The sequence below is a fragment of the Saccopteryx bilineata genome, chromosome 7 (genome assembly GCF_036850765.1).
Source record: "Saccopteryx bilineata isolate mSacBil1 chromosome 7, mSacBil1_pri_phased_curated, whole genome shotgun sequence".
Taxonomy (NCBI): Eukaryota; Metazoa; Chordata; class Mammalia; order Chiroptera; family Emballonuridae; genus Saccopteryx; species Saccopteryx bilineata.
The window spans coordinates 71,177,400-71,192,620 of record NC_089496.1 but is presented as its reverse complement, the minus strand read 5'-3'; the positions used below and the strand labels follow the sequence as shown (position 1 = coordinate 71,192,620).

The window sequence follows — 15,221 nt, the reverse complement described above, 5'->3', positions numbered from 1 at the left end:
TCAAGGCAGTACGACAAGCAAACAATGGACAACTAAAGTGAAGCAACTAAGAATTGGTACTTCTCCCTCCCCCCTCCTCTCTGTAAAATTAAAGTCTTAAAAAAAAAAAAAAAAAAAGGCCTGACCTGCGGTGGCGCAGTGAATAAAGCATCAACCTTGAAGGCTGAGGTCACCAGTTTGAAACCCTGGGCTTGCCTGGTCCAGGAACATTTGGGAAGCAACTACTATGAGTTGATGCTTCATGCTCCCCCACCTCTAAAATCAATAATCAAAAAACACAAACTGACCCTGACCAGGTAGTGGCACAGTAGATAGAGCATCAGACTGGGATGCGGAGGACCCAGGTTTGAGACCCCGAGGTCGCCAGCTTGAGCTCAGGCTCATCTGGTTTGAGCAAAAGCTCACCAGCTTGGACCCAAGGTCACTGGCTTGAGCAAGGGGTTACTCGGTCTGCTGAAGGCCCATGCTCAAGGTACATATGAGAAAGCAATCAATGAACAACTAAGGTGTCGCAACGAAAAAATGATGATTGATGCTTCCTATCTCTCTCCATTCCTGTCTGTCTGTCCCTCTCTATGACTTTTGCTCTGTCTCTGTAAAACAAAACAAAAAACAAAAACACAAACTGAAAAAAGAAAAAAGTAATCTTGCCCTTGTTGTTTGCAGCAATGCACACTACATGCTGGGTGACACTGCAGACTCTTCCAGTTTTCTCATCCTAACAATTGTGGGGCATTCCTTTTGACCAGTGCCCATTCCCTTGATGTCTACACTATCACCTTTCTTGTACAGTCACATGTATATGGCCAAAGGAATAGCTCTGTGTCTTCTAAAAGGCCTTGAGAACATATAGCAGGTGCCTTTCCTTTTTCCCTGTCAGTCATTTTGGCAAATTAATGGAAGATGGTGGTTCTGGCCGAAGAGATGGTATCGTTTTCATATACAGTTGGATCTTGATTTTTAAAAACAAATCTTTAATTGTAAATACAGGCTGTTGCCAATTTCATAATATTATACACAATGTTGTAATGAACATCTTGTATAAACATGCAGACATGTTTTTATTTTACTTTAAAATAATAAAATAATATCCTGCTACCCTGGCTGGACAGCTTGGTTGGTTAGAGTGTTGTCCTGATACGCAAAGATTATGGGTTTGATCCCTGGTCAGGGCACATACAGGAACAGATCGATGTGTCTGTCTCAGATGTCAGGCAGAGGAGCCTGCTAATGACCCAGAGACAACTTGAAAAGGAGGTTTTTACCTCAGTAATATCACTTCAACCCAAGCATCGGTTCCCTCAAGTCCACTGGTCCAGAAGCTTCATACTAAAATGACAACGTAAAAAAAACATACAAAATGACATATCAAAATTTAAGTTTGTTTGTTTTTAAAAATTTTCCAGTGACTAGGAGACAAGATGGCGATGGAGTAGGCGGATGTACCAACTTCCACCTCCCAGAACCAAAGTGGATTACAAACTAATTTTAAGAACCATCATCTGGGCCTGACCTGCGGTGGTGCAGTGGGATAAAGCGTCAACCTGGAACACTGAGGTTGCCGGTTCGAAACCTTGGGCTTGCCTGGTCAAGGCACATATGAGAGTTGATGCTTCCTGCTCCTCCCCCTTCTCTCTCTCTCTCTCTCTCTCTCTCCCCTCTCTCTCTCTAAAAATCAATAAATAAAATATTTAAAAAAAAACAAAAAGAAAAACAATACAATAAACTTAAAAAAAAAAAAGAACCATCATCTGGAAAAACCAACTTTGGACTAAACTAAGAGGACTCTTCAACCAAGAAACACTTAAGAAGCCACAAAGAGACTGGTAGGAAAAGCGGAAATGCGGAGAGGGCTGCCCAGCTCCCCGGAGCGAACGGCAACCGGGAGAGACTCGCGCGGCGGGAAGTGAGTTTAGCAGAGAGGGGAGGGTCCTGAGTCCCAGGAACAAAGCCCCAGCCTGCAGTCCCAGAGCCTAGAAGAGGCGTATTGACAATATTTGGCTGGAAACAAGACAGGATACTGCTTGTGAGAAAGAGACTGATTTCTCAGACCCAGGATTCTTCTTAAGGGGACCATGCAGAAAACCTCTCTCACAACCAGGGTGCTCCAGGGAACAGGGAGAGAGGAGAGGACCGGAGTAGCAGGAAGAGAGTGTAATCTAGGAGGCACAGGGAGAAGCATTTTGAGAGACGGCCACCCTAACCCCTGGGACGAGTCCCTCCCCAAATCTGAAGTGAATATTTCCCCTGGAAACAGCAATACCAGCAAAGGGAAGCAGGACACCAGCCAAACAAGCTCTCACGTGGCACTCAGAGCAGAGTCTCTTAGAAGGAGGGAGTTTTCTGGACTATAGTAGTGAGAGTCTTACGGTCTGAGCTGCAGTGCCCACACCCACACGGCTGAGGGCTCGCTGGAGGGCGGGCGGCTGCAGGACGCGGAAGCGCCAGTTCTGTCGGCAAGGGCGGAAGCTGGGTGGCCACCACTGGGCCCAGGTGTGAGCTCAGTCTTGCCCGGCTGGGGAGGAAGAGGCATGCAAAAGCGGTCAAGCCCAGCTGCGAACAGCCTGCAATCCAGCCTGCAGGGGAAGGGCAGGAGCCCTAGAAGGGGTGGAGACCCGCCCTTGAGCAAGGGCGCAGGAGCACAGCCTTGCCCCGCCTGCAGAACCGAGGCTTGTGGCCTGACTTGGGAGCCGGCTCCTCCTGCAGGGGTGGAGCCAAAAGCCCAGAACAGGTGGAGTTCCACTACTGAGCTTGGGCACGCAGTCCCACTGGGCCTGTGGCGCCAAGGATTGCAGCCGTCCCACAAGCAGGCTCCTCCTGCAAGGGTGGGGCGAAAGCCCAGAATCAGGCGAAGACCTGCAGCTGAGCAAAAGTGCTCACCACTGCCCTAAGGGCCAAGCATAATGCCACCCACGGGGGCGGGGCGAAGGCCAAGGCCACCAAGGCTTGTACACCCGAACACGTGATCACAGCCACTCCCGTGAAGGACAGGTGGAAACCACAGCAACAGTAGCCCCAGTGGGCAGGCACCAGCAACGCCCATACTTGAACAAACTAGGCAGCAACAGCAGAGGGGGTGGTGGGCCTGCAGACAGACTGCACCTAGGGAACACAGAGGCTACACCCAGTGGACTCCAGTGGCCAAAACTTTCTTTTACACAGACAAAATGAGAAGGCAGAGAAATGTAACACAAATGAATCAAGAGAAATCCCCAGAAAAGGACCTGAATGAGTCAAATATAATCAAATTACCAGATGCAGAGTTTAAAATAACGACTGTTAGGATGTTCAAAGATATTAGAACAATAGATGGTCATTACAAACACCTAAATAAAGAGATAGCAAATATAAAAAAGGACATTGAAATAATAAAAAAGAATCAGTCAGAAATGACAAATACAATATCAGAAATAAAGAACACAAAGGAAGGAATTAAAAGCAGGATGGATGAAGCTGAGAATCAAATCAGCAAGTTAGAGGACAAGATAAATAAAGGCACGGAAGCAGAGCAGAAAAAAGAAAAGAAACTCAAAAAGTCTGAGGAAACTCTAAGAGAGCTCTGTGGCAACATGAAGAGAAATAACATCCCTACCATAGGGGATCCTGAAGAAGAAAAGAAAGAACAAGGGATAGAGACTTTGTTCAAACATATCATAGCTGAAAACTTCCTTCAATTAAGGCAGGAAAATATCTCACAAGTTCAAGAAGCACAGAGAACTCCATTAAAGAGAAACCCAAAGAAATCTACACCAAGACACATCATAATTAAAATACCAAAGCTAAGTGATAAAGAGAAAATATTAAAAGCTGCTAGAGGAAAAAAGGCTATCACCTACAAAGGAGCCCCCATAAGGATGACTTCCGACTTCTCAACAGAAACACTTGAGGCCAGAAGGGAATGACAAGAAATATTCAAAGTAATATAGAACAAGAGCCTACAACCAAGACTACTTTATTCAGCAAGGCTATCGTTTAAAATTGAAGGAGAAATAAAAAGCTTTCCAGACAAAAAAAAATCGAACTGCCTTTTTGACCCAGCTATACCACTTTTAGGAATATACCCCAAGAACACCATAGCACTGTTTGAAAAGAAGAAATGCACCCCCATGTTTATGGCAGCATTGTTCACAATAGTGAAGATCTGAGAACAGCCCAAGTGTCCATCAGTGGACGAGTGGATTAAAAAGCTTTGGTACATATATACTATGGAATACTACTCAGCCATAAGAAATGATGACATCGAATCATTTACAACAGTGGTCCTCAACCCCCGGGCCACGGACCGGTACTGGTCCGTGGGCCATTTGGTACCGGTCCACAGAGAAAGAGTAAATAACTTACATTATTTCTGTTTTATTTATATTTAAGTCTGAACGATGTTTTATTTTTTAAAAATGACCAGATTCCCTCTGTTATATCCGTCTAAGACTCACTCTTGATGCTTGTCTCGGTCACGTGATACATTTATCCATCCCACCCTAAAGGCCAGTCCGTAAAAATATTTTCTGATATTAAACCAGTCTGTGGCCCAAAAAAGGTTGGGGACCACTGATTTACAACAACATGGATGGACCTTGATAACATTATACTGAGAGAAATAAGTAAATAAAAAAAAACTAAGAACTATATGATTCCATACATAGGTGGGACATAAAAATGAGACTCAGAGACATGGACAAGAATGTGGGGGTTACAGGGTGGGGGGGAGGACTTTGGGTGATGGGAATGCAGCATAATCAAATGTCAAAATAACCTAGACATGTTTTCTCTGAACATATGTACCCTGAATTATCAATGTCACCCCATTAAAATTAATAAAAAAAAATGTCAAAAAAGAAAAAAAATTTTTTTCCACTGACTTGGCAAAGAGGAAAGGGGAAAGTGTGTGTGTGGGAGGGATAGAGAGAGAAGCATCAACTTGTTGCTTCACTTACTTGTTCCATTTAGTTGTGCACTCACTGATTGCTTCTCTTACATGCCCTGACCAGGGGTCAAACCATGACCTCTGGTGTCTCTGGCTGAAGCTTCATCCAGTCTTGTAAGACAAAAAAATTCTAGAGATTGGTTGCCCAACAATATGATATGCTAAGCATAATTTTGACAATAAAATGTAAAGTCCTCAATTATTCTATTAAAAAGAACCTCACACATTTCTCCAAAGACACAAAAGACCAACAAGCACATGAAACATCAGTATCTTCAACATCAGTATCATTAAGGAAATGCAAATAAAAATCACAAGGAGATATCACCTCACACTCATTAGGATAGCTACTATCAAAAAACAAAATAGGCCCTGGCCGGTTGGCTCAGCGGTAGAGCGTTGGCCTGGCGTGCGGGGGACCCGGGTTCGATTCCCAGCCAGGGCACATAGGAGAAGCGCCCATTTGCTTCTCCACCCCACCCTCCTTCCTCTCTGTCTCTCTCTTCCCCTCCCGCAGCCAAGGCTCCATTGGAGCAAAGATGGCCCGGGCGCTGGGGATGGCTCCTTGGCCTCTGCCCCAGGCGCTAGAGTGGCTCTGGTGGCAATGGAGCGACGCCCCGGAGGGGCAGAGCATCACCCCCTGGTGGGCAGAGCGTCGTCCCTGGTGGGCGAGCCAGGTGGATCCCGGTCGGGAGCATGCGGGAGTCTGTCTGACTATCTCTCCCCATTTCCAGCTTCAGAAAAATACAAAAAAAAAAAAAGTGTGTTGGTGAATATGTTGAGAAATTAGAACTTTTATGCACTGGCGGTAGTAACATAAAATGATGCCACAATGGAATACAGAACAACAGTCCCCCCCCAAAAATACAAACAGAATTACTATATGATCCAGCAATTTCAACTTCTGGATACATATATACAGAAGAGTCAAAAGCAGGGCTTTAAGGCCTTGGCCGGTTGGCTCAGTGGTAAAGTGTTGGCCTAGTGCAGGGGTCGGGAACCTATGGCTCGCGAGCCGGATGTGGCTCTTTTGATGGCTGCATCTGGCTTGCAGACAAATCTTTAATAAAAAAAAATAATGTTAAAAATATAAAACATAAAACATTCTCATGTATTACAATCCATTCATTTCCTACTGCTCATGTTCATGGTTGTGGGTGGCTATAGCCAATCATATCTGTCCTCCATGACAACACTAAATTTTTATTAGATATTGCATAAGGTACACGGGTCACTGTATGGCTCTCATGGAATTACATTTTAAAATATGTGGCGTTCATGGCTCTCTCAGCCAAAAAAGGTTTCTGACCCCTGGCCTAGTGTATGGATGTCCCAGGTTTGATTACCAGCCAAGGCACACAGGTTTGATTCTCCTTTTTCTCTATCTCTCTCTTCCCCTCCTGCAGCCAAGGCTCCACTGGAGCAAAGTTGGCCCAGGCGCTGAGGATGGCTCCATGGCCTCCATCTCAGGCGCTAGAATGGCTCCAGTTGCAGCAGAGCAACGCCCCAGATGGGCAGATCATCACCCCCTAGTGGGCATGCCAGATGTATCCCAGTCAGGCTCATGCAGGAGTCTGTCTCTCTGCCTCCCCGTTTCTCACTTCAAAAAAATACAAAAATAAATAAATAAAAATAATAAAACTGGACTTGAAAAAGATTTGTACACCCATGTTCACAGCAGTATTATTCACGATAACCAGGTAAAAGCAACTCAAGTGTCCATTGACAGACAAATGGATAAACAAAATAAGATTTATACATAAAGGAGTATGATTCAGCTGTAAAAAGGAAATTGTAACACATGCAACAACATGTTGAACCTCAAGGAGATTATGCCAAGTGAAATAAGTCCGTTACAAAAGGACAAATGCTGTATGATTCCATGCATAGAAGGTATCTAAAGTGGTCAAATTCATAGAGACCAAAAGCACAATAGTGGTTTCCAAGGCCTATGTGGAGGGTAGAATGAGAATTTATTTGTTGTTTAATCGGTGTAGAGTTAATTTTGCAAGATGAAAAGTTCTGATGATTGGCTGTACACAATGTAAATATATTTAACAATATTAAACTGCATACTTAAGACGGTTAATTTTGTTATGCATTTTTTTGTTTTAGTGAGAGAGGCAGACAGTCCAGAAGGAAGAGAGTTAAGAAGCATCAACTCGTAGTTATATCACTTTAGTTGTTCAAGCTAGTGACCCCTTGCCCAAGCCAGTGACCTTTGGGCTTAAGCCAGCAACCATGGGGTCATGATTATGATCTCATGCTCAAGCTGGCCAGCCCACACTCAAGCTGGTGACCCCACACTTAAACCGGTAACTTTGGGGTTTAGAACTGGGTCCTTAGCATTCCAGGTGGACATTCTAGCCACTGTGCCACCATTGGTCAGGCATGTTATATTTTTAACCACAATAAAAAAAGGTCAAGATGGTGAATTTTATGTTTATATATTCTACAATTTTAAAAGTATTTTTTGGCCCTGGCTGGTTGGCTCAGTGGTAGAGTGTCGGCCTGGCGTGCAGAAGTCCCGGGTTCGATTCCCGGCCAGGGCACACAGGAGAAGCGCCCATCTGCTTCTCCACCCCTCCCCCTCTCCTTCCTCTCTGTCTCTCTCTTCCCTTCCCGCAGCCGAGGCTCCACTGGAGCAAAGATGGCCCGGGCGCTGGGGCTAGAGTGGCTCTGGTCGCAACAGAGCGACACCCTGGAGGGGCAGAGTATCACCCCCTGGTGGGCAGAGTGTCGCCCCCTGGTGGGCGTGCCGGGTGGATCCCGGTCGGGCGCATGCGGGAGTCTGTCTGACTGTCTCTCCCCGTTTCCGGCTTCAGAAAAATACAGAGAAAAAAAAAAGTATTTTTCAGATGAGTTTCAAAATAGATTTAAGAAATCCAAAAATTTGCTATTTATCTGAGCTGTACTTAAGTCAGTATTCACTCACTCTCATTCATTCATTCATGTATTCACAGTCAACGTCCACCTCATGACCACTCCTGATGTTCTGGGGACATCCTTTCTTTGCACCCTGCTCCATATTCAGCTGAGCCACAAAACCCATGTATTTATGAAGTAACTAAGTGCTGTGTATGAGATAAGAAGACAATTTGCTATAGTAGTGGCAAATAAGGCGAACAAGGTCCCTATCATTACGGAACATATATCCTGTGGTGAAGTAAAATGAACCATGGTATTTACATTTTGTGGGAAATAAACAAGTGGTAAAATAGAGGGTAACTAAGAAGTGGGATCAGAGCAGGGCTCTAAGATGACAGTTGAACCAAGACAGGAAGGATGTGGGCCGGACCTGTGGTGGTGCAGTGGATAAAGTGTCGACCTGGAATGCTAAGGTCGCCGGTTCAAAACCCTGGGCTTGCCTGGTCAAGGCACATATGGGAGTTGATGCTTCCTGCTCCTCCCCTCTTCTCTCTCTCTCTCCTCTCTCTCTCTCTCTTTCTCCAGTAAAAATGAATAAATAAAATCTAAAAAAAAATTAAAAAAAAAAAAAAAAGACAGGAAGGATGTGAAGCCTGCAAAAGAGCTAGGGGAAGTATGCTGTAAGCCAGGGGTCCCCAAACTTTTTACACAGGGCGCCAGTTCACTGTCCCTCAGACCGTTGGAGGGCCGGACTATAAAAAAACTATGAACAAATCCCTATGCACACTGCACATATCTTATTTTAAAGTAAAAAAACAAAACGGGAACAAATACAATATTTAAAATAAAGAACAAGTAAATTTAAATCAACAAACTGACCAGTATTTCAATGGGAACTATGCTCCTCTCACTGACCACCAATGAAAGAGGTGCCTCTTCTGGAAGTGCGGTGGGGGCCGGATAAATGGCCTCAGGGGGCCGCATGCGTAGTTTGGGGACCCCTGCTGTAGGGAAAGGAAACCACAAGTCCAAGGTGCTTGAGTTAAAAAAAGAAGTGGAAATGCCTGACCTGTGGTGACGCAATGGATGTGTGGACCTGGAACGCTGAGATCGCTGGTTTAAAACCCTGGGCTTGTCCGGTCAAGGCACATACGAGAAGCAACTACTATGAGTTGATACCTCGTGCTCTTCCCTTCCCTCTCTTCTCTCTCTCCTATCTAAAAATAACAGTAAATAAAAACTGTTAAAAAAAAAAAAAGGTTTGTCAATCTTATTTACCTTTTTTTTAAAAGTGGAATTCAGAAATCCAAAAGCTGGTACCTTAACAAAAATATGATCAACGAACAAATCTTTGAAAAATCTAACTATGACACAAAACTAATTTTACAATACTAGCACTAGAAGCTATTTTTAAAATGTCAGCAACTCAGTTTTACCACTGTCTTAAGAGTTTATCAAGTACAGGAAGAACCATATGTTAACCAGAGTCACCAGGGACTGCTGGATGACTCAGAATGCCCATTTAGCCCAACCAGGCAGTGGTGCAGTGGATAGAGCGTCAGACTGGGATGCAAAGGACCCAGGTTTGAAACCCTGAGGTTGCCAGCTTGAGCACAGGCTCATCTGATTTGAGCAAGGATCACTAGCTTGAGCCCAAGGTTGCTGGCTTGTGCAAGGGGTCACTCAGGCTGCTGTAGTTCTCCGGTCAAGGCACATATGAGAAAGCAATCAATGAAAACTAAGGTGCCGCAACAAAGAATTGATGCTTTTCATTTCTCTCCCTTCCTATCTGTCCCTCTCTCTGTCTCTGTCACACATTAAAAAAAGAATACCCATTCAATAATTTATAATGAGAAACATGCAAGTTGCACAAAATGTTTTACTGGCTGGTCAGTCTAGTCCCTTCTCTGTACAAAAATCTACCAGGAAGCAAAATTATAATCAGGTTATTGAATACACCCTTGGATTCACAGGAAAGTGAGTTAGCTGGGGAGATCTAGATTACAGCTAGTCACTATGGCTCAAGGACAATTCCCACATCCTCACTGTGAAGAGATAGTCTCACCAAAAAGTCCATGGATTTGTTCTGGCTAGTCAGTGCTCCCACTCCTCAGTTAAGTACAGGAAATGCAGCGACAGCTTCATGTTCTTTGCCTAACCTTTTACTACGTAAAGATCAGTACCTTCTTCAACAGAAAAAAAAAACCCTCTGCTATCAAAATGGCCAGGGTGGGATAGGTTTATACTCTGGTCGTTTTGACAATTTCGTTGTTCCAAAAATGGAGGTTACTCTGCAGCCGCCATTTCTTGAAATGGAGTATTTCCACAATGGGGGCTCACATGTTGATATAATGAGTCACCAGAGTCAGTCTAAGATGATTTATTGAGTGCCGGGAAAACGACAGTCACTCAGCAAACATTTTACTCAGCCAATGCCACATATCAGGTCCTGGAGTTCATGATTCTCATGGGGCTTACACTCTAGTGGGAGAAACAGACATTCACCTAATCATCACCCGAGTGAATATAAATTGCAAACAAGATACATGCTATAAATCAGAAGCACTGAGTACTCTGTGAATGTAAGACAGACTCCTAAAGAAAGGCTTTGGTGAAGATGTAAGAGCTCTGGCTAAAACACAAACCCTGAGGAGACGGCAGAGAGAAGCTGAAGTCAGATTACAGAGGGCGAGAGTCTGCGTTTTTAACCAGTTAATGGTTTTAAACTGACATGTTCAGATTTAGACTTTACAAAAATCAGCAAGCAGAATAAACTGGAAGAATCTAGAATTAATCCCTACAACTTTATCTATTTTAGCTCAGCTTTATGCTCTTTGCCTAACCTTTTACTACGTAAACCTTTTACTACCCAAAACAAAAGAATTAACCTCACCTCCACCTCCTCTGCAGCTTGGAATCCTCACCTTTTGGAATAGCGTAGGTTCGTTCATTCGTAAATGGGAACCTACCTAACAGGGCTGTTGCAAAAGTCTAAGTAACTATGCCCAGCGTTTGGCATTCAATGGGTCTTCAGTAAACGGCCTCAGTAGGCAGCAAATTTATGTTTATTTCTGGAGAGGCGACAATCGGGCTGCAATATGTGCGGCGGGGGCCCAGTGGAAACGTCGGTATGGAAAATCCGTTCTCGGGCACAGAGGCAGTCAACGGCCTCTGGCCACTCAGCGAGTTCCCTAATTAACTTGGCTCCAGAAACTTCTCTGCTGCCCCTTACTGGACCTCGCTCAAATTCGCCGCCACCACCTACCGCAGGTGAGGAGGACGCACCTCACGACCTACCCCTAGATCTAGCGCAGCCATACCGGGGTCGTGGTGTCTCAACGCATGCGCAATGTGCACGCACGCACGCACGCACGCACGCACGCGGCGTGGCTCGTCCCGCCCCCCCCCCCCCGGAGGTGGGGCCTGCGGCCTGGGCTCCGTCCCGGAGCGTCCGGCCCCGCCCCGGGCTCCGCCTCCAGTTCACCAGGAACCGCCCAGAGCCCGGAGCTGGCGACGGAACGGGCTAGGACCTCCAGGGCACTTTAAGGAGGGGGCGGGCCCGGGGGCGGTGGCCCCGGGAGCGGTTGCCGCGGGGACTGGGTGGGGACGCAGCCCGAGGGCGGAAGTGAGAAAGTTGCCGGAGTCCGGAGACGAGTTGGCGGAACTGTGCGCGCGGCGCGGCAATGGGGGGCTCGGGCAGCCGCCTTTCCAAGGAGCTGCTGGCCGAGTACCAGGTGCGCGGGACGCTGGGCCTCGGGAAGCTTGCGCGCGGGCCTGCGCTCAGGAGCGGGCGGCAGGGCGGGCGCGACCTCTGGGCGGCCCGCTGATCCCCAGTCCTGTTCTGCCTTCCAGGACTTGACGTTCCTGACCAAGCAGGAGATCCTCCTGTGAGTGCTGTCTCGAACTTCCCCTCCGGGATCCTTTAGCGACGGCTTCGGGGGGCGGGAGGTCGCTGTGTCTCACCGACGGGGAAACTGAGGCCTTCCGGAGGAAGCTGCAGGAGCCCGGCTGAGGTCGGCGGCTGAGCTGGAACTGGAGCCCAGCGCGCCGAGCCCTCGGCTGAGCCCAGCTGCCGGCACGCCTTCCCCGCCTGCGCCGGGGGCCCAGCTGTGCAGCCTCCAGCCCAAAGCCAGACGCTCTTTGACCTTAAGTTCCACTGGCTCTTGCATAACCGAAGCTGCATTACCAGTCCGGCGGAGGCTGCTATGGCCCTCGGCTGGATGCTGAGGGGTAGAGCCAGAAAAGTTTTAGGGAGCGTGGCTCCTTCTCTCAACTTTACCTAAATTAATACAGTAACCGTTAACGCTTATTGAGAACTTACCTTTTCAACACGAATGGTGCTAAATTACCCTGTTATCTCATTTAAACCTCCCGAGGGAGGTACGTGGACAATGAACTAGATCCAGAGAAGTCTGGTACTTGCCTAAAACTACACTTTCCAAGAAGGTATTTGAACTGAGGCTGGAATCCCCTTCCTAGACGTTTGCTGATTTTATGTGTCTAGGAATCTTGGCCAAATTAATCCTAGTGGGGAAGAGGTGGTGCTGTGGACAAGATAGTTCAGGGTAGCTGCTAAAAAGAGGGAGGCCTCGAGGAGCAGGAGATCCCTGCAGTTTTGCTTATTTCTCCCTGTTCTTCTGAGCCAACTTCTGGCTCCTTCTCCAACCCCACCATTCTTCAGGGAGTTCTGGGATCCATGCCCAGCACAGTGCCTGGCACACAGTAGGCCCTCAGTGCATAATACCCCTTGCCAGAACGGACTCTCAGCCTGTACTATCGTGGACATATCTCCCTTTGGCTTATCAAGCCTGACGAATCAGAAATTCTCTGTACATGGTTATCTACTTACCTGGTGTGTAATGGGCAGCAAGGCAGGGAGTGGGAATGTGATATACACAGGAAGATGGGCCAACGGGTTCCCTTCCTTCTGCCAGAGCCCACAGGCGGTTCTGTGAACTGCTTCCCCAAGAGCACCGGAGTGTGGAGGAGTCACTGCGGGCTCGGGTGCCCTTGGAGCAGATCTTCAGCCTTCCAGAGCTCAAGGTGCCAGCCCCCCATCCCCCTTTGCTGTTCCTTTTGAGATCATGCAGTCACTGCTCCTATTCTGGTCTTTTCTTTATTTAGCCCTAATTTCCCAGGGGCAAGGGTTTTGTCTAAATCACCCAGTGGAATTATCTAGAAATGTGTTGTTTTTTTAGCCAGAGACAGGGACAGAGACAGGAAGGGAGAGAGATGAGAAGCATCAATTCTTTGTTGTGGCACCTTAGTTCATTGATTGCTTTCTCATACATGCTTTGATGGGGGGGCCTCCAGAAGAGCAAGTGACCCCTTGCTCAAGCTGGAGACCTCACGTTTTGAACCTGGGTCCTCAGCATCCTAGGCCCACTGACTATGCACTGCACCACCACCTGTTCAGGCTAGAAATGTGTTTTTCAAATTGGGATCCTAGACACACATTCCTGGAGCTTTAGAAGAAGTTTCATCAGCTGACCTGTGGTGGCATGTGGATGAAGCCTTGACCTGAAATACTGAGGTAGCCAGTTGAAATTCCTGGGCTTGCCTGGTCAAGGCATATATGAGAAGCAACTATGCACTGATGCTTCCCACTCCTCCCCCATCCCTCACCTTTCTCTCTCCTCTCTAAAATCAATTTTTATTTTATTTTATTTTTTTTTACAGAGTCAGAGAGAGGGATAGATAGGGACAGACAGGAACAGAGAGAGATGAGAACCATTAATCAGTTTTTCATTGCAACACCTTAGTTGTTCATTGATTGCTTTCTCTATGTGCCTTGACCGTGGGCCTTCAGCAGACCGAGTAACCCCTTGCTCGAGCCAGCGACCTTGAGTCCAAGCTGGTGAGCTTTTGCTCAAACCAGATGAGTCTGTGCTCAAGCTGGCGACCTCGGGGTCTCGAACCTGGGTCCTCAGCATCCCAGTCCAACGCTCTATCCACTGTGCCACCACCTGGTCAGGCTAAAGTCATTTAAAAAAAAAAAAAAAAATAGTTAGTTTTATCTTTTAAGGGGAGTTGTGTTACTTTGAAGTTTGAAATTTTCTATGCTAACAGTCTGGCCTAATGCCTATAACACAAGAAGTATTTAATTAAATGTTCTCTTTGCTTAGGATGTCTTCCTCCTCCTTCTCTGCCCCCAGGCCTACCTGTGGGTTTATCTCTGACCCCCTACCCCCTCCCTCTCCAGCTGGGTCACTGGTCCTCCTGCCTTCTGAAAAGCACTGGTTATTCTCCCCTGCAAGCTTGCGCTCATGATGCAGGTTCTATAAACTGTTCCTTCCAGTTCTCTGTAGAATTTGAGTGTGACCTGGGCTGCGTCTTGTGGCATTCATAGAGGCTCTCTTCCCAGGCCAACCCCTTCAAGGAGCGAATCTGCAGGGTCTTTTCAACCTCCCCAACCAGAGATAGCTTGAGCTTTGAGGACTTCCTGGACCTCCTCAGTGTGTTTAGTGACACAGCAACGCCAGACCTCAAATCCCACTATGCCTTCCGCATCTTCGGTAAGGACTGGGAGGAGCATGCTGGAATATGTGGTCTTGACTGATGGCCACCTGGGTCGTGCTAGTTGGGAGCGGGGGTCATTCCTGGAGCCTTGGAGCTCCTCCTGACCACATCCTTTTGGGCTTCGTCTGCTCTCTAGATTTTGATGATGATGGAACCTTGAACAGAGAAGACCTAAGCCAGCTTGTGAACTGCCTCACAGGAGAGGGTGAGGACACCCGGCTCAGTGCCTCCGAGATGAAGCAGCTCATCGACAATGTGAGCAGCTGGGCCCAGCAGGGCAGGCAGGGGAGCCAAGGGAGGGCCTTAGCCTAACATTCTCCCTTTCCCAGATCCTGGAAGAGTCCGACATTGATAGAGATGGGACTATCAACCTCTCCGAGTTCCAGCACGTCATTTCCCGTTCACCGGACTTTGCCAGGTATGACAGTGCTCCCATCTGTGGCATCTGGATCTGGGATGTTATTATGCGGGTATGCCTGGTAAAAGCCCCGTGCCCCTTCTGAATATCTCAGGGGAGTTCTTCTCCCAAAGGGGACTCACAGACATGAGACACAACCCATTCCAAAGGTCCTTAGGGGAGAAGTGGGTTAGTTTGGGTTTAGTCCTCACCGTCCTCTTCCAGCAGAAATTCCAACCCACTCTTCTCTTGTTCAGCTCCTTCAAGATTATCCTGTGACAGGAGCCTCAGCGTTTCCCAGCACCCTGTAGAAGAACCTTTTCACTGCTGAGCCGTGGCCAAGGTTACACTTGTGTTGCCAGGGCTGGCCAAGCTAGCCCCGTCGAGCTGGCACTGTCAAGGTTTGTCCAGGCAGGCAAGGGCCCTCTGTGTCAGGGCCTCACCCTTTCTCACTGCCATGGTCATCACTCTGTTTGTTTCTACTAATCAATAATAAAGGTTTAGAAGTTTTGA

At 47.1% G+C, this 15,221-nt stretch overlaps 2 protein-coding genes and 1 pseudogene across 7 annotated transcripts in view; 1 reads left to right on the top strand and 2 right to left on the bottom strand.

The window, feature by feature from the left end:
• The window catches only part of LOC136311157 (large ribosomal subunit protein eL21-like), an 11,430-nt pseudogene extending 320 nt beyond the window's left edge, over positions 1–11,110 (bottom strand).
• GDPGP1 (GDP-D-glucose phosphorylase 1) overlaps positions 1–12,688 on the bottom strand; it is a 16,198-nt gene extending 3,510 nt beyond the window's left edge. Inside the window, exons 1-2 of one of the 5 annotated variants that reach the window (XM_066240121.1) lie at positions 12,642–12,688; positions 1,266–1,329 (exon numbers count right to left, since the gene is read on the bottom strand). The gene's annotated coding sequence lies outside the window, so the exon portion shown is untranslated. Of the gene's footprint in view, positions 1–1,265; positions 1,330–8,861; positions 9,010–10,716; positions 10,895–11,089; positions 11,133–12,641 lie in introns of those variants that run through there. The other 4 variants (XM_066240118.1, XM_066240117.1, XM_066240116.1 and 1 more) reach the window with 4 other exon arrangements.
• On the top strand, positions 11,121–15,221 carry CIB1 (calcium and integrin binding 1). Of its 2 annotated transcripts, XM_066240124.1 has the most exons (7): positions 11,354–11,526; positions 11,645–11,679; positions 12,727–12,835; positions 14,157–14,307; positions 14,448–14,566; positions 14,641–14,729; positions 14,966–15,221. In XM_066240124.1, the coding sequence occupies exons 1-7, from the start codon at positions 11,476–11,478 to the stop codon at positions 14,985–14,987; spliced, it is 576 nt and encodes a 191-aa protein (XP_066096221.1). In that variant the 5' UTR covers positions 11,354–11,475; the 3' UTR covers positions 14,988–15,221. The 2 variants fall into 2 exon arrangements, with proteins under 2 accessions (XP_066096220.1, XP_066096221.1); XM_066240123.1 differs by lacking the exon at positions 12,727–12,835 and having other exon boundaries at positions 11,121–11,526.

What these genes read in the sequence shown, in the direction of transcription:
- CIB1 (XM_066240123.1), top strand. Translation starts at nt 11,142, where the DNA reads ATGTGCACGCACGCACGCACGCACGCACGCACGCGGCGTGGCTCGTCC. An exon ending in ACCAAGCAGGAGATCCTCCT is followed by an intron (nt 11,680 to 14,156) that starts GTGAGTGCTGTC and finishes CTCTCTTCCCAG; the next exon opens with GCCAACCCCTTCAAGGAGCG. An exon ending in TGAAGCAGCTCATCGACAAT is followed by an intron (nt 14,567 to 14,640) that starts GTGAGCAGCTGG and finishes TCCCTTTCCCAG; the next exon opens with ATCCTGGAAGAGTCCGACAT.